This window comes from Indicator indicator, chromosome 8, assembly GCF_027791375.1.
Source record: "Indicator indicator isolate 239-I01 chromosome 8, UM_Iind_1.1, whole genome shotgun sequence".
Classification (NCBI taxonomy): Eukaryota; Metazoa; Chordata; class Aves; order Piciformes; family Indicatoridae; genus Indicator; species Indicator indicator.
Window position 1 is genome coordinate 33,898,024 of NC_072017.1, and position 18,914 is coordinate 33,916,937.

Below are 18,914 nucleotides of genomic sequence, written 5' to 3' on the forward strand. Positions count from 1 at the left end.
TGTGGTGTTACCTTAACTTTCCAATGCATACACAGCATTCACAGTGCTCAAGCTGCAAGAGTTCATTCATGGGTTAATATGTAGACATAAGTGATTTCTAAACGAATAGCTGGATTAATTTACATTGTGTGCCATGATCTCACCTCATCTATACAGTCCTATGTAATTATACAGATGTGCACATAATTCATACAGATGAATATTGAGCTTTAAGCTTCAATTCTTACCTTAGTCCATACATTTTTATATGTAGACAAGGATTAGGGCCAGAGTTAGTGGTGTATTTAAGCCAATGCTACTAGCCACTAGTAAGATAGTGACATGCAATAACAGATTTACAAAAGCAGGTTATTATTTTCTCAAATGTGCATGTCTATTTACTAACCAGTATCAGGTTATTATCTTCTCAAATGTGCATGTCTATTTACTAATCAGGATCAGGTTATTATCTTCTCAAACCTGCATGTCTATTTACTAATCTGTAAGGCTACCACCTGCCCAAGTTTTCAAATGTAGAACTAGCAATTGTAAAACTTCCTCTAGAGTGCAGAGGACTGTGTACAAATGCAAAAGTGACTCTCAGCAAATTTCACAATCCATAGTTTAAACTCAATGGTGTACAAACATACATCACCCCTCTCCTCTTCCCTCTCATGTCCGCTCTGACGGTGCTGATTAGGATGACTGTAGCCAGCACGGCCGTTAGAAAATGAATGTACACTACCTAGGGAAAGAAATATCCACATTTAAATCCTGTAAACCCCCAACTATTTAGAGGTCAATACAGAAGTAACAACAGAAAGCCTTTAAAATTACTGAACAATGACACACAACTTTAAGGTATCTTACCATTTCAAAGTTTAAATATTTTAAGATTAAAAGATTTCATGTACCACAGAATCACCATCATAACCCCAAAGAACTGAACTCACATTTTTGGGATGCAGCAGCACTTGGGGGGAAAAAAAAAACTGTGATGCACATTAAAGAGTTGGGGTCAGAGGCAACTTTGAGTAATCTCAGTGGTTTTATAACTTCACAAACTCTAATGCCACTTTGGGCAGTACCACTGTATCCCAGTGGTTTAACTGATGTATACAAATACCTGTTGGGAAGGCCCCTCCAAAAAACATGTTGAATAGATCCTCTGGAGTAATATCTGCCTCACAGCCTCTATGGAAGTTGAATCTACCGTTGCTAGGGTGATTGCAGCTTTGCTCTTCACTGCCTGTAAGGTCATACTGCTTTCGTTTTTCTGGATTGCTCAGCACAGCATATGCATTTCCAATTTCTAAAGCAAGGAATAAAAGACAATTTCCATACATGAAAGATAAGAATTATTCCAGCACAAAAAGTGCAATTTCAAAGTCAAGAACAGGCAGCAAATGATGTCCTTTACTATGTGTTACAAATCAGCTATAGCAGGATAAGGCCCAGAACCACCTCTACTTTTCTTAGCATAGCTTCCACAAAGTTTCCCACCAACACTGTTAAAAGGCCTTTTATCCTGTTGAACCAGGCAGAAGCCAGGAGAACTTTGTTTCTTTTTCTAGGAGAACACCTACACCTGTAGCAATGTTCTCTTTCATTGGAATGACAAAAAAAAAAAAAAAAAAAAAAAAGGCAGGAAACATCACAATGTCAGCTTTGAAGCTGGCTAATTGCAAAGTTCAGTCTGCCCTAGCAGCCTAGCTTAAAAACATCATAGACTCAGCAGGGTTTGTTTTCATTTGATAAGTGGTGACCTCTTCAAATGCATGACTTTTACTGTGTGAAAGAAATGTGAAAGTATTTTTTCTATGTGCTTTGTAAGGTATTTTATGGATTACATTAAGAACAAATTTTGGCATGACTTAACATGAAGAGCACAACCATGACAGGAACATGTGTTCCTAAGGCAATCAATATTACTTCAATGTTTGGAGTGCCTGGCCTGGGTGCTTGTCCCCTCTCAAGCTACATTATCACAAATGAACAATTTCAGTTTTGATGGTAGAAAGGGAAAAAAAAACAGAGTTAGGTGAGCATGGAAAGAATCAGTGTGAAAAAAACAAAAGCTCTGCTGACTTTGCAAGCTTTAACCCTAGCTGCTGTGCACAGGCATACAGCTCTTGCAGACTAAAGAAAAATTTCTCTTGGCACTTAACAATCTTCAGTCAGTCATATCTGCATTAAATTTTTTCTGCTTTCCCTCCTCTCTCCTCCAGGCCTCTGCAACAAAAGGCTTCCTTTGCAGCCAACTGACACAAGGCAGAGAGATTACATTTTGTGGTGTTGAAAAGCCATCAGTCATCAAAAGTTTGTGAAAGGTGCAACACTATGACCTCAACACAGGCAAATAAGACTGGGTGGCTTTGCATAATTGATGTTTTCAACATAATCCAACCTAAAACCAAAAAAGTTTATGAGTCTTAGCTATGTGCCTTTTAAGATGCCCTTAGAAACACCCATTAGTAATTCCCTTAAGTGGAGGAGAAAAGGCAAAGAAACAAAGCCCTGTAATTTGCACTCAGAGCAGGATACACACTACTGACACCAAATACTGCTACAGGGTTCCTTTGTTACTCAGTGTAAGGGTAAAACTGATAGTAAAAATTTAGGTTTTTCCTAACAATTAAGAATTTAGGGAGACATTAATTGCACACAAAGTGAAGATGCCATAATGTAACAGGATGGTCATCTGTCTTTGACTACTTGTTTTGATTGTTATTTGATGTTAATTTACAACAGATTTGATGCAACTACAATTTTCTTTAAAGACGTACAAAACTGCTCAGAAGTTTCAAAAGGAAGATTTCTGATGTAGTTACTAAAAGAGATTCCAAGAGATTAGAAGTGATTACATTTGCATAATTTTTTAATTCCAAAATATAACCTCAGGGAGATTGTTCAATACAACAGAAGAGTAGTACTAGGTAGCTCAGGATCTCAGTAAGTACCTTGGCTAATATCACCATCACACCAGACGGCTGGAGCACCTCTCCCATGGAGACAGATTGAGAGAGTTGGGACTATTCAGTCTGGAGAAGAGAAGGCTCTGAGGAGACCTTCTTGTGGCCTTCCAGTATCTGAAGGGGGGCCTACAAGAAAGCTGGTGAAAGTAGTGATAGGACTAGGGGGAATGGAGCAAAACTAGAAATGGGTAGATTCAGACTGGATGCTAGGAAGAAGTTCTTCCCCATGAGGGTGGTGAGACACTGGAACAGGTTGCCCAGGGAGATGGCAAAAGCCTCATCTCTGGAGGTTTCTAAGGCCAGGCTGGATGGCTCATGCCAGGCTCTGAGCAACCTGATCTAGTGTGAGGTGATCTAGTGGGGTTGGAATTGGATGATCCTGGAGGTCCCTTCCAACCCTGACAATTCTATGATTCTATGATCACTTCTGTTTTCTAATGCTACCTTTCCTTGAAACAAAGCATTATTATGAAGTCATAGCTATTATGATGAAACTCCTTTTCTCACCTAGATGTTCGAAATTCATCAGACACCTTTACTGGCAAACTAAATGACAAATTTCCTCAGTCATACAAAAAGATTACAATCATTTCAATGCAAGAAAAAAAAGTTAGATTTTATAAAATAGTTTGTCATCAACATTTCCTTACAAAATTTTAGGTTCATTTACTCATCTAGTTAAGAATCAGAAAGTGACATTAAACCGAAGAAATCAAATTTGTACAAAGTGTAACTGTTAAAGATTAAATAATTAAAAAACATTATTTGAAATTATATTAGCAAGAAAGAATTATTTTATGCATAGAGCTGGAGCCAATTTTGTAAGAGTACAATCTTTTTTTAGATAAAGCATTTCACATAGTTGCATTAAAATAATCATTAGCAATCAACTTTCCTGCTATATTCTATCTATCTATGATATCTTCTTTTCATCTCCAATTGTTAATATATTATTATAATTACCCCTTAAAGTCTGTATCAGTAGTCTTGCTCAGGACTTTCTCTTTCTTTTGGTGTGGTTTGTTTTGTTTGTTCCCTCCCCAACTTAAGACTTTTATCTATTTGATTTTTTTCAAATGTCTGCATGCAAACCTCACTCAGGAGAAACAAACAAAGAAGTACCACAACTAGATTGTTCACTTATGCATGACAGTTTCTTGGAGAGCCATATCTGTCTTCATTTGTGTCTGTGTAGTTTTAAGCTTTAAAAAGCTTTTCCTCAACAACTTTGTGCAGGACTAATCTTAGCAACCTTAGATCAGGTAAAGTGAGGCTGTAAATTTTACCTAAGAAATCATCAGAGGCAACTATTAATAAGGCCATGTTTGAAACCAAGTAGTTTTGTGTGCAAAAAGTAATAAAACCAACCACATACAAGGAATTCTAAGAAAAAGGTGCTTACCATGGTCATTCAGTAAAAACTCCATTTTGATACCAAGTATTTGTTTTCCACAAGCTCAAGTATAGTAAAGATCCAAGACAGCAAGATGTCATCGACTACATTAAGTCAACAACAGTAAAAAAAAGTGCAATTGGGTGCCACAAATCAAGTTTTTGCACCCTATAACTGAAAATCACAGTTAATCCTCTGAAACCAAATCCCACTGCAAAAGTCCACATTATTTATCTGTACTTCTAGGTATATCTTAAGATTATAAGCCCAACAGAGGCCTACAAGGATGACTAAGGGACTGGAGCACTGCCTGATGAGGAGAGGCTGAGAGACCTGGGGCTGCTCAGTCTGGAGAGGAGAAGACAGAGAGTGGGTCTAATAAATGTCTGTAAATATCTGAGGGCTGGGTGTCAAGGAGGAAGGGACAGCCTCTGCTCAGCTGCACCCTGTGATAGGGCAAGAGGCAATGGATGTAAACTACAGCACAGGAAGTTCCACCTCAGCATGAGGAAAAACTTCTTTACTGTAAGGGTCCCAGAGCACTGGAACAGGCTCTCCCCAGGGAGACTGTGGAGTCTCCTTTTCTGGAGATTTTCCAGGCCCATCTGGATGCATTCCTGTGTGACCTGCACTAGATTCTATGGTCCTGCTCTGGCAGGGGGGTTGGACTGGTAGATCTCCAGAGGTTCCTTTCAACCCCTAAAACATCCTGTGATCTTGTGAAACATTTTCTTGGATTAAAATGTCAGTTTAATATTTAGCTGCAAAACACAACATTGACAAATTTGTAAAAGGACAAGTGATCAACACTGATGAATTTCTTTTAACCTGACAAAGCTTAACCATAAAAGGAAATTTAAGCAAAAATGGAGTTTTACTTTTAAAAGCCTCTGTTGCTCCAGGTGCACGGTTTTTGTCTGGGTGGAATTTCAAAGCAAGTTTTCTGTAAGCCTTCTTTAGGTCTTCTTCACCTGCATCCTTTGACACCCCAAGAACTTCATAATAATCTTGACATTTCTTTATACTGCAAAAGAAAATGAAGTAAAACATAATGTTTGAAGTCATACATTGCACTGATGCAACACCTCTCTTCTTTCAGTATCAAGGAAACAGAATGTCTTTTTTCATAATAAACTCACTACTGAGAACAATAAACTGTTGTACTCAAAATGACTGACAACTTACATTTATTTTACTACTTCTGCTGTAGAGCTACTGCAGCTGGAAGAAAAGGTTTCAGTTTGCAATTCCTGTAGCATTTCCTCGTCCCCAATGTTATCACTGTTAATAATGCATAAAACAAGGATTCCAAATTTGCTTTGCAGAGCTAGCAGGTGGCAAGGCCTGTTTTGACTGTCACCAGCACATGCACTTGGGTATGCATGATATGAAATAAACCAAAACACATCACTGTTTCTCCAAACAGAAGTCCTAATACCATTCAAGCATTCACTTTTCAGGGAAATAAAGCCTGTGAAAATACCTCTGCTGCTCAGAATGCACCTAGATCCTAACTTTCCCTGAGTGTTTATATAAATTCAGAGAAACAGTAACAGCTCCAGCAATTACAGCTCCAGCTCATCTCATGTTCAATGTAGCATTGTTGAAAACTCAGAGGTATTCTTCGTGTAGGTCATCTCATGCAGACAGGAAAAGCAAAATCTGGAAATGATGCAATAATTTGGTATGCTTTACAATACCCAGAAGAGAGAAAGAACAATTACAGGAGAGAGAGAGAGAACATTAGTTCTATGTGGGCAGGAAGAACTGACCAAACCAATAAATATGCCTTAAAAATGAAACCAAGTTACTTGGGTAAGAATTCAGAAACTTAGAAAAGGCTGAGTCACAAACTTGCACTGCAGAAATGAGGCACATTTGACATTTTGGTGCATACCAAAAGAAACAGGATGGTCTGAGCAAGAAACAGAAATTACATCCATAAATATTTTAAAAGCTTTGTGTGAGTCTCTTCATGTGGCTGTAACTATGTCCACATTCTCCTAAATGCAGAGATCTCTATGGAAATATGGGTTTAGTGTTGTAAAGGCTATACACAGGGCAGCCAAGTGGAAAAAAAAAAAAGAGGGCAAGCAAGCCTGCAGTGTTTTCATGAAAGACAAGAGTACCCTGTAATTAAGGGAATGCTAGCATCAGAAATACAACCACACCATGGTGTGTGGTCCTTCACAGTTCACAGACATCAAGTTTCATTTGAGGGATCTCTTTTCCTGTGTTCAAATAGCACGAGCTTTCATGGAAGTCTTGGAGGAAAGCTCACAAGAGCAATGCATTGGATGTGTGAAGGCAGCTGCCAACACAAACTTCCTGTGAAATAAATATAGCTCATTATATTGAAGTAACATTTAATAAGCTCTAGGTAGGAAGCTGATAAAGCTAACTGAAAAAACCCACAGTGAATCCATCATCCAGAAAGAATGGAAAGAAAATGCATGGAATGATACTCTGAGTACTGGAAATTACGTTTCTTACTTTGCACAACAAGAAAAAAACATTGATAGTGTACAGATCCCTTCATCCTTAGCCTCAAGACCTGGATTACTTATGAACTGTATCAAGGACAGATTTAAAGGGTAACAGTATCAAATTAAGCTTTTATTTCAAGAAATTGCTATCTCAGCATCCAATCTAAGTTCCTCTCTTCAATAATTCAATATCTTAATTATCTGGTTGTGGATGAGACTCTTCAGAATTTTGGTTGATGTATAATTAGGTAGCAAGTCATCTATGTTTAGCAAAGTTGTTATTTTATTAGCATTAAAACTGTAGTGCTAAACATTTGTTCAAGTGTTTTTAAGCACCATGAACTCTCAACAACTTTTTGCCCTGATAGCATATGGTCATTTCTCATGGAAGTTAAAAACACGCTGAAAAAAAGCCTTACATTAACTTCTTTGCAGACTTGGTATGCATTTATTTAACAACTCCAGTATGGAGAGAGGAGACAAACAGAAAAGCAATCCAAAAGAACAGTCCAAGAGATGCCAATCTGTTCTTCTAACACCCAAAACCTCACTTCAGAGCGTTTTCCCATTCACAACCAGTGAACGTCCCACAGTGGACAACTCTCATGGGAAAAGCAGGGACAGTGCTATCACTCAGCAGATGTTCAGGTCAGCAGGTGACCCACCAGCTTCCAACACCATGATCTGCTTACAGCCAGTGCATCAATCCAGAGCTAGATCCTGATGAGAAAGTGCAGGCAGAAACCTGCCTTGTGGGTCTCATCGCATTTGCCCTCCAAAGGGATGAATACAATCACCTTCCACTCAACTGCCACCCTGAACCTGGTCCGCAAATGAGATGTTGTTATTTATCAAAAAACCCCAAATATTCATCCAAGGTATAACATATTCCTATTTTCTTTCAGCAAGTCTTGGCTAGTGATTGCTTTGGTAGACAAAAGGTCCTGCAAATGCACAAGCATATCTACTGCAACATTCCTGGGTTTGTATGAAGCTATTATTTAACATTTCAAGTGTATTTTACACTGTGGTTTGGCTTGATCTTAAAGGTCTTGTCTCAAGAGGGGACTGGATGTGGCACTTGGTGACATGGTTTAGTAGTCATGAGTTCTTGGGTGACAGGTTGATGATCCCTTGAGGTCTTTTCCAACCTTATTGATTCCGTGATTCTAATCAAAACCTGATCTGCTAACCTAGGATAAATGGCTGATCTTAAACACAGAAACCTTTGGTGAAGTTGTGACAATCACCCCCTACTTAATTCTCCCTATGTGTTCGTGTCAGGATGGACATGGGATGATCCTGGGGTGCACTAAGAGGAGTGTGTCCAGCAGATCAAGGGAGGTTCTCCTGCCCCTGTACTCTGTTCCGGTAAGACCTCACCTGGAATATTGCATCCAGTTCTGGGGTTCCCAGTTCAACAGGTACTGGGATCTGCTGGAGAAAGTTCAACTGAGAGCTACCAGGATGATTGAGTAACTGGAGCACTGCCTGATGATGAGAGGCTGAGAGACCTGGGGCTGTTTAATCTGGAGAAGACTGAGAGGGGATTTAATAAATGTTTATGAATATCTGAGGGCTGGGGGTCAAGAGGGAGGGGACAGGCTCTGCTCACTTGCACCCTGTGATAGGACAAGGGGCAGTGGATATAAACTACAGCACAGGAGGTTTCACCTCAACATGAGGAGGAACTCCTTCACTGTGAGGGTCACAGGGCACTGGAACAGGCTCCCCAGAGAAGTTGTGGAGTCTCCTTCTCTGGAGACTTTCAAGACCCACATGGATGTGTTCCTGTGTGCCCTGTGATAGATTCTATGGTCCTGCTGTGGCAGGGGGGCTGGACTTGATGACCTTCAGAGGTCCCTTCCAACCCCTAACATCTTGTGAGCCTGTGACATGCTCACAGCAGCACTGCCTGCAACAGACCTGCAACTGATGCTCCAGATCATTTACACTGCCCTCCTTTCTACTGCACAGGCTCAACGCTGAGACACATAACCCTTGTTCCCTCTTTAGCCTGTTGTCATCTGAAGATCTCACCCAAGTCAGTGCTGGTTTTTACAAACCTCAGCAACACACACAAGCTGCAAGCACTCTGCTGGACAGCCTGAGAAGCAGAACTGTGTATGGCTTCATGGTGAATCATGTGGGACACACATACACAGGGCAACTTTGCAGAGTTTAGCAGGGCTCTGGATTAGGCAGATCAGGTTTTAAAGCTAAAATACATTAAATAATCATATAAATGTACAGGGGCCAAGCACCACATCTAAGAATGGAATTCTGAGCAATCAGTTTGTGCTGTGGTGCTCCGGCTACACCCTGCCATTAGACAACAGTTTTATACCACTGCTTTGCCACTTCAAGCAGCTGGACTGTAAGCAGCTACCATCTAGTTATTGTTTCCTACAAGGAGTCAGCAACTTCTGCCAAGAGGTGCCTTACTGAGTACCAGTCAAGGCAATTGTTGCAGACTAATAGTTTGGTTTTCCCTCCCTCTGCAAAGCCCATATGAGTTTTGCACCAAAAATTGCCCTGCAGCAGCTTTGCACTGGGGATGTCAGGACAAGCTAAGCTGCTTCCAAATGAAACAAAAATATTAATGTTTGAGGTGTGCTCCTGACAGTCAAAACTTTAATGCATCACAAACTCAAACTAGTAAGTCAATTTATAGCAGGACAAACCATACAGGATCACCAGGACAGGCCAACAGATGCTCAGGTCACACATGTGCTGTCAAGCCACTAGGCTACTAACACTATTAGGGTACACAGCCCACACCAACAGGGCCTGACATGCCACATCCCTTCTCTACCTTAAAAGAGATAGGCATCATGGGCTTTGCACAGAGTCTCTCCAAGACTCTTCCTCCAAACTGCCCCTATCCTGATGAGAAATTTCTCTCCAGCTGCTGGAAGCCATGGACAACCTGATCCTCATCCAGAAGCAGGCCCTTTTGGGACATATTTCTCACCCCTTGACTCTGGCATGCTGATGTCTGACAATCCTCACTCTACCAGAACCCCCTTCTCGAAGCACTGAACTGTCCTGTGGTGATTTGTCACAGAAGGGCAGATGTACAGAAGGAACCAGCCCCTTCCCACTTGTCTCCTATCACAGGCCACTCAGCAGCAGCCAGTAGAGGCTGGGAAAAATTAAGAGTAAATCCAGTCTTTTAGAAAAGACTGATTGCTGATGTCACTTATGGCTTTTAACTGCATCTGAAACTCCTGCCCTGCAGCACTCTCAGCATGAACAACTAACTTTCTGAAAGCTACATTTCAAATTGTGTGGTTGGGCTTGGGGCACTTCAGGCACTGTAGTCCTTAGCGCTGATGTAACCCCACAGAGATGTTCCTCTTTTAAATTGCAATTTATATATCACTTGCTTATGGCCTGCCCCTTTTTGGGTACTGAATTGGACTATTTTTTGTTGTTGTTTCTTTCAGGCTTATTTGAAGTTTGGTGCTTTCACTTACTTTGGGAGTTTAGTTTCTTGTGAACTGCTTTTCTTGTGTTTTTAATTCCTGATCGGATCACTTCTGTATTGGAATTACTATCAAGTTATTTCTGTTGTTTGGCTAATTTCTGTCCTTGAATTGTTGGTCCTCTGCCAGCACCTTGGCAGTGTCTTCTAGCTACCAGATTTGCTGGCTGATTTGGGAGGGCACATTGCTGGATGTTCCTGCAATAACAACAACTGACTTTTAGAGAATAAACCTCGCAAAGAGCAGGAGGGCAAACGATGGCCTACCCACATCCACACTCTGTTGACAGAGGTATCTTGTCACGACTTGCACAGCTCCACTATCCCAGCTTGCTGTTGTCAAGCTACCTGCAGTACAACTGGTCAGCCAGCTTCAAACTGCAGCAATTCCTCCTCCCATTCTGCTCCGCTACACTCTGATGGCTGAAGGCAGAGGAAGCCTTTCAGGTCCTAAAATATCTCCTCTCACCTGTAGAAATTCTGGGGCAACCACCACTGGCTGCCCTGTGACTACAAAATTACGTGCTCCTACTGCTGTGCTGTGTTTCACATTTCAAATCTACAATTCAGATTAGGTCAGCATTAACAGCTTTGATCAAGTTAACAAAACCCATCAGAGACTCTCGCATTTCTGTATCAAATACCTGCCATGATCCACAGTGAAGTTCTGAGTATGACTAGGAATCTCAAAGAGCCTTCAAAAGCCTCTGTCTACCTGTGCAGGGACGAACCAAAGGACAAATACTTTGACTACAATCTCCAAAAGTTTGCAACAAGAGCCACAATTTTTTCTCCCAGTAGTAACCTGAACTGAGCAGCCCAGTGAGCAGCAAAGTGAATGTTAGTGACAGAGAACTGAGCAAGAGGAAGCTACACTGGCTTCTGGTCCCAGCTGGGTAGAAAAATCACAGTAAAATTCATACTAATTTCTGCATAGATCAAGTTTCCAATGATGCCAGAGGGACTGATGCAAATGGATTCTTGCAGGTGAATGGGGAATGTGCCAGTCAGTTTGGATGACATAGGCGTGCTCTGGGAAAAGCTCTCTGGATTGGGAAGAGAAGGTCACAGAATTGGTGAGGAACTCAAGCTGCTACCAGCTCAATTTCCTAAACAAATGCACCAAAAGTTTCAGCTCTGTTTTACTGATAGATCCAACAACATGTTAGGGTGCTTGTCTTAGTACTACAGGAAATATTCAAGGCTGTGTTTACATCAGCATACTTTTCTCCAGATTTTGTTTAACCTTTTGTTTTAGCTACAAAAAGTGTAGTCCATCATGTTTTCTGTGCCACTTTTACATGACAGGTTTCTATGACTGCAGTTTCCACCTTGACTTTCTCAACTATTCAACTGGATATTTTAACAATTCACAGTGGTTCTAGAAGCCTAATTAAAGGCATGCCCTGATTGCTTTGCTTTGTGGTGTGGGGTTTCTTTTTTCTCTTTTTTCCATTTTAGTGTATGTTGCTTGCTCTTATTATTCCACTTTCAGTTAATTATCTTCCTGACCCCATGTTAAAAAAGTAACAATATGTCTCTTTTGCTGAATTTATAAAACTCTCAGCAGGCCTGGAAAAAGTCAGCCACACAACTTTACATTCCTTCTAGTTTGATCCATGAAATGCTGTAAAGGCAACATTTTGGTTTGCTCTGTGAATTCAAATCTAGCTACTGATTATTTTTTAACCACTACCGGAGACCATCAAATCCTGCTTTGCAAGGATACTACAGAACTCATGCCTTGATTAGTGTGTTTCAATCTAGCTCAAAGCTCCAAACACAAGATGTCATTTTTGTGCTGGCTTACAAGGGGCAGGCACTGGCAGGGCAGGAAGAGCAGTATTCCACCACGGTTTTCACACAACAGCAATCCAACTTTAGCAGACTACTACTCATGGCAGTTACCTTTCAGATGTCAGAAAGGTAATCTGGAATGCATGCTATGGCTTATTTATTAAAACAGAGACATCAGGCACCATATGAATCTTAAAATCATGAGTCTGTACAAAGTGTACGACCTAGCCCTATCTCCAAAACTATTTTATAGTCATATCATAGATAACAAACAAATAATACACACTTCACAGCATAAAAAGGGAAAGATTAAATATATATATTTTTTTACTTTTAAAACTTCATGCTAGTCACAAAGCCTTTCCAAAAGGTCTGCAACACTTGGTATGAGTAGGCACATATGTTGAGCAGAATTTGTTTGAAAGTATTTAAGAACTCTTTGATAACTGTCACCCTGCTCAGCACTTTTTGTTTTCAGTTGCTTTTAGTGAACTAGGAAGGAAAAAAAGTTCAGATTTTCTTTCTCACATGAATGCTTTATTTTCTCATCTCAGAAAAAAAAAAAAGAGCCAATAGTGTACTTCAAACAGCGAAAGAACTGCTTTAAAGCAAAGACCACAGAATCCAAAAGCAAGTTTTTCCTTTTTTATTGTTGTGCACATGATTCTCATGCATTTATCTCGAGCTGACATTGCTCAGACAGCTTTTGATTGCCTAGAGACTTGTAGAGCAAGTCTGATGTGGATCCCAACACATTTCTGCTTGTCTCCTGTCAGTACCTCCAATACGCAGGTCACCTCAAGCGTTCAGGCAACTTTATACAGCCCTCAGTGACAAGATAAGCATTCATTAAGAAAAAGGTACATGTGCTACAGATGGTATTTTCAAAGCATTCCAATTCAATAAGAACAAAGTGCTTTTAGATATCTCAAGCTTCAAACTGTCACACTGAAACAGTGACTGCAAAGAACAGCACATCACTCAGAGCTTATGCAATCAGTGGAAAGATATTGCATCTTAATGCTTCTCCCCTGCCCAGCAACTTGTTTGCAAGCTCTTGTAATGCTCTACAGAAGTGTTATGGTAGCTTGGTAGCGGTGTCCCCTGTGTATGTGGGGAAAAAACCCAACAAAACCAGCACAGAGGTGCTTGTTTGTACTCACACCTACCCACATTACTAGGGTAACCTTGATGAAAATCCATGCAGTTAAATTAGTCATACTGCTCCAAGAATGTGTTCATTATGCTTCTAAAACATAGTGCCACCAGCAAATTCGAGATAGCTGAGCAATTTCAAGCATGCTAATCAGTGACCCGAGTCAGAGATCTCACAGCTACTCCCCCTGTCCAACTGCTCACTAAAGCTTATCAAAAAGGGTTGGAAGTGGCATATGTAGTTAAATCAGGAAAGCTTTCTCTCAAACTACATGCAATTACTAATACAGAATCAAGAACTCCTAAAAGGAGGAACATTTGAGGATAATGACCACCCTTAAAATCCTAAGTATACGAAATAGCTTGACAGAGTCAAATGTATAGTAGAATTCAGAATTTATTGAAAAATGAAGATATTGCTACCTTGCTGTCTAGAAATTTCTTGTCTTACAGAAAAAAACCCCAACATTTATAACCAGGCATGAAACACTACTTAAAATGATTTTTACACAGCATTTATTTAGCCAATTCAAAGGTCTGAAAACCATTCCACTGCGGTATGGCAGAAGTATAAGGTGGTGACAAGCTCTGCTCTCCAGGGAATACCCTCCCCAGAGGGGTGCATTTCATTTAATTGTAAAAGTCTGGGGCCTGACTGAAGCAATAACACATGCAGCCTGTTGTGCTTCCAACTGGAAAGCTCATTCTAACTGTGGTTTAAACATGAACTTTCCCTCAGCTATCATCACTGAACGTGTTGTATTTTTTCCATTAAGTTTTAGCCCAGTGTTTATATTCAGTGCTGTTCTCCTTGGCAAGTCACACACAGATGGTTTTTAATTCCTAACCACAAATTTTTGAAGTGGTGTGTTGATGCCACTAACTGACAACATGACAAACTTCAAAACTTCCAACAGGAACTGGAGACTTGCACATTCATGCAAAAATTCAGCCTCTCTCCAAAGATTTATCAACTGATATACTACAGGATGGCAACATCAGGAAGGCTGGGGAAGGACTGTTTAGAGTGAGGGGCTTATAGTGATAGGACAAGAGGCAGTGGTTTTAAAACAGAGCAGGGCAGATTTAGATTGGACATAAGGAAGAAGTTCTTTACAATGAGAGTGTTAAAATACTGGAACAGGCTGCCCAGGGATGTGGTTGAGGCCCTGTCCCTGGAGACATTCAAGATCAGACTCAATGTGGCCCTGGGCAGCCTGATCTAGTTGGAGGTGTCCCTGCACACTGCAGGGGGGTTTGGACAAGATGACCTTCAAGGGTCCCTCTGAACAGGATGCAATTTGTCAATCACTCAAGCTCAGGTCAAGATGTTGTTTTAACAGATGATTTTTTTAAGTGGTAAGTAAAATATAAACAAACATGGTTTGTACTGCAAGCTGTTACAATTGCTTATTTGCAAAGACATGGGGAGTTTTTTAAAACCCCAAATTTAATATTCACAAAGCAGGTTGTTGGAATAGGTACTACGAAGAAATGTTGCATCAAGATTATCTTCAATGTGTAATTTCCTTGGGTATCTCTAACTCTGGTTCTGATCTGAACAAACTGGATTAATTTTATCTGGTATCTAGTGAATCCCTTCAGGGAAGCAATACTCAATACTAGGAAAGCATAAGAGGGGGAAAGGTCAGCTCTACATCATTTTACTCAAAACAAGGTAGGCAACACACTTTCTGGTAAAAAGAAAAAAAAACCAGAATTTGCAGGGAGCCTGATGTCAGAGCAGACTCAGCTCAGAAGGGAATGTCACGGGTGAGTGAATACTGGCAGTAACACAGCATTCCTTGAAGCAGCTTTCTGAGAACATGATGCATGTCTTCATTTGATCTAAAACTCATTTACTTCTTTTCAGATATTCTGCCTCACACATACATGTGCACACACACACACACATTGTGAGTTTGCTTTAACAGAATCACAGAATTGTCAGGGTTGGAAGGGACCCCAAGGATCACCTAGTTCCAACCCCCTGCCGTGGGTAGGGACATCTCACACTACATCAGGTTGTCCAGAGCCTCATCCAGCCTGGCCTTAAAAACATCTCACCAGTGTCTCATCACCCTTATGGTTAAAAACTTCTTCCTAATGTCTAATCTAAATCTCCCCTCCTCCAGCTTGGATCCATTTTCCCTAGTCCTATCACTACCTGACACCCTAAAAATTCCCTCACCAGCTCTCCCAATAGGCCCCCTTCAGATATTGGAAGGCCATAAGAAGGTCTCCTTGGAGCCTTCTCCTCTCCAAACTGAACAACCCCAACTCTCTCAGTTTGTCTCCATAGGAGAGCTGCTCCAGCCCTCTGCTCATCCTCATGGCCCTTCTCTGGACAGGTTCCAGCACCTCCAGATCCTCCTTGTAATAGGGACTCCAGAACTGGACACAGTACTCCAGGTGGGGTCTCACCAGAGTGGTGTAGAGAGGGAGAGTCACCTCCCTTGCTCTGCTGGCCACACTTCTCTTGCTGCAGCCCAGGATACAGTTGGCTTTCTGGGCTGCAAGTGCACACTGGTGGCTCATATAGAGCTTCTCATCTACCAGCACCCCCAAGTCCTTTTCTTCAGAGCTGCTCTCAACCCAAGTCACTGCCCAGCCTAAATCGGTGCCTGGGATTGCCCCAACCCAGATGCAGGACCTTGCACTTGGTCTTGTTGAACCTAACAGCTAATATTTCAAGGTGGCCCAAAATGCATGTGCTTATTCAGATTTTACTTTACATGTATCATGAAGGGTGGCAACAATTAAGTGGAGATGATGGCAGATGAAAAGCTCTACTAAATAGCAACACCAAGAGGGTAACCATGCAAGAGGTGCTGTCATCCACCTGTCTGAATGCAGAGCTGCTGTATCAAAAAGAAAAGCTACTTTTTCCTTGCTGTTAGCACACCTGAACAGAATACTGAACTTCAGAAAAAGATTCCAAGATAGTATCAACAGCAACATACATTTCACAGACACACACACAAATCCCCCCCTAAATTTCTGTTTTTGACAACAGTTCATCCAATTTACACAAAACAGGAGACAAGGAACTCTTGATTTCCCTTCTTGGAACTCCCTTGAAAATATCTGGGCTAGGTTTATCTAAAAAAAAAAAAAAAAAAAGAGGTGGGTTTCCTGGTGTGCAATTTTAGAGTGGCTGTATCCATATTTCTTTAGCAGAAGTGGGGGCATAACCAAACAATATTTTCACTCCTACCTCCAACAAATGTGTAATGATAACATGACTTCACAATTGCTCTGCTCAAAAGGCCATTTCCATCTTTGTTTCACTTTGCACATCTTCCTTTCCTGATGTTGCCCCATCTTAATACTATCACACCACACAAAGTTTAGAGACAGCGTGTAACGCAACTCAGACTACATGCTTCAGTGTTTCTCAGGCAGCTGTGCTTCCAGAACAACATAGTTTTAACATTGCTCTAAGACCAACCTGTACAGCAAGGTTAGTGTGAAAACAAACTTCAGGAGTAAGCTTGTATCTTGAGTATAAAAATATTTAAGAATAGAAACACTGTCCTGTGAGTTGTACTAAAGAATTTCATAACTTCTTTGATTTATCAGGAGATCTAGTCATTAACTTTCAAATATAAAGTAACCTTGACAGTTCAAAAAGAAGAACATCATTACACTCACAGAAAGTGACAGCATCTCATACTGTGTTTAAACACAGCGAGCCTCTCCTCTTCCTTCGAGTCAGTACCGTTCAGTACCCCTTGTTCAGTACCCCCCTCTCAGCTAACCTTGAATTTTCTGTTATTTCTTTAGATGCTAGAGCTGAAAACACGAGTACATAATACACAGAACAAAAAGCAGTAATTAAGCAAGGCCATACCTGAATACTCCTTCCATTTGGTCGTTGGTGTAGCCTTTTCCACCTTCACCTGCAGCAGATGCATTGCTCTCCTTCGTGCTGTTGGGCTTACTTTGATCATTGTTAGTGGCCTGTTTTCGGCAGTAAGCGCCTCCCCCAGCAGTACTTCCATTCTTCATAATAGCTTCCAACAAGACTATAAAACAACAGTACATCATCATAGCGTCATTATAGGCATTAGTGATTAACTCAGGGCTCTCAACTACCTTAAATGGGAGCACCACATTATAGAACACTAGCTGCTACATCCTCCTTCCTTATTGATCATCGCTTTGTACCGCGAACGTTTCTGAAGCTGGTCTTGGAACTCCTTTTCATGGAAAAAACTATGGAAAAGTGTTTCAAGAATCAGTGACTGGACTCCCCTCAACCTCTGCCTAAGTAAATTAAGAATGGAATCCTTCATTTCTGGATGGTTTTCAGAGGCACTGAATCCATGCTTCAGGGTGACGAAATCAGAGTACTAGAATCAGCAACAACAAATCAAAAAGAGGAACTAACCTAGCACTGCAAAGAAACTACAAAGTTTTCCACACAAGAGAACAAGCCCATCTCCAGCACATTGCAGTTGCTACAGTACATACCTATTTGTAATCAGAGCCATTGGCAGCCACATGCTGATGTTCTATACCCCTTTCAAGCAATACCAGCTGAAATTCAAACTACGGTTACAATGCCACAGAACCAGCCAACTATATCCAGCTCTTGAGACCTGAATCTTGAAAACCAGCATGCTTGTGCTAGATCTTGAAATCCTCTTTCCTTCCATGTTCCAACAGATCTCAAATTTAGCAGTTTTAATACATGATAATGCTAAGTCTTCTTTTTCTTGCTGAATATAAACAAACTTGCATTCTGGGGGTACCTGTCTTACCAGCAAATCAGAAACAGTACCATTCTAACTTAAGGAACTGCATACAAAGCATAATGTAGATCAAAGATTACTAAATGTGCAGTCTTTCCTGAAAAGAGATCCCTTCAGAGCAAACCTAGGCCAAATTTGTTTCATAACAACCAGGAGTTACTATCTGCATGAAAAACGTGCTAACAAAAATTCCCTTGCTAACAAAAATGTCCTACTTATTGTGAAAGCATGTCATAGCTTCACTGTGAAAAAAAAAATCCTCGTAGAATCTAGTGAGAAGAATCATGAAGGACTTTCTTCTAATTAAAACATTTCTCCTCCAACTAGCATGGTCTCAGAGCAGCAGAAAACTGGGGTCCTATCCATCAGTTTGAACCACTCAGAAGCAAGAAAAGAAGAGAAAGCAGAGCTTTGTTTAAAAGGAGATTAACTACTTCCCCAAGATGTGCTTCTTAAAACTCTCCAGCACTTGCTTTGACTTATTAATTCACTTATTACTCACTGGCCACAGCAGTCTGAAATACTGCAGATGAATAGCTACCCTCTGCCTGAACAAGAAAGCCAGCTGACTTCAGTGCTAGTCCCATGCTCATGCCTGCTTCAGCAAGACTCATCAATTGATCTGATCAGGCTTTTTACTGCAGAAATAAAGACATAACTAACGTTTTGATGCTGACTAGTATACTGAGGGGGTGTTTTTCACTACAAATGCAATGAGGTTCTTGAATATAGGAGAGCTATAGTTGGATATATAAAATGGACGGACATACACCAATATTTGCAATATTTATTCTAGTATCATCCGTTACAGCATTTACATTTCTGAGATAAAGAAGTAGTAACAACTCCAATGAAGCAACTATGTCCCTAGGCTAAGAACTAATC

At 40.7% G+C, this 18,914-nt stretch overlaps 1 protein-coding gene across 2 annotated transcripts in view; it reads right to left on the bottom strand.

Moving 5' to 3' along the window:
• The window catches only part of DNAJB14 (DnaJ heat shock protein family (Hsp40) member B14), a 29,516-nt gene that overhangs the window by 6,221 nt on the left and 4,381 nt on the right, over positions 1 to 18,914 (bottom strand). For both annotated transcript variants that reach the window (XM_054382838.1, XM_054382837.1), the window contains exons 2-5: positions 17,126 to 17,300; positions 5,226 to 5,371; positions 1,106 to 1,291; positions 630 to 724 (exon numbers count right to left, since the gene is read on the bottom strand). In XM_054382838.1, coding sequence (XP_054238813.1) covers positions 630 to 724; positions 1,106 to 1,291; positions 5,226 to 5,371; positions 17,126 to 17,300 — 602 coding nt within the window. The remainder of the gene's footprint in view (positions 1 to 629; positions 725 to 1,105; positions 1,292 to 5,225; positions 5,372 to 17,125; positions 17,301 to 18,914) is intronic.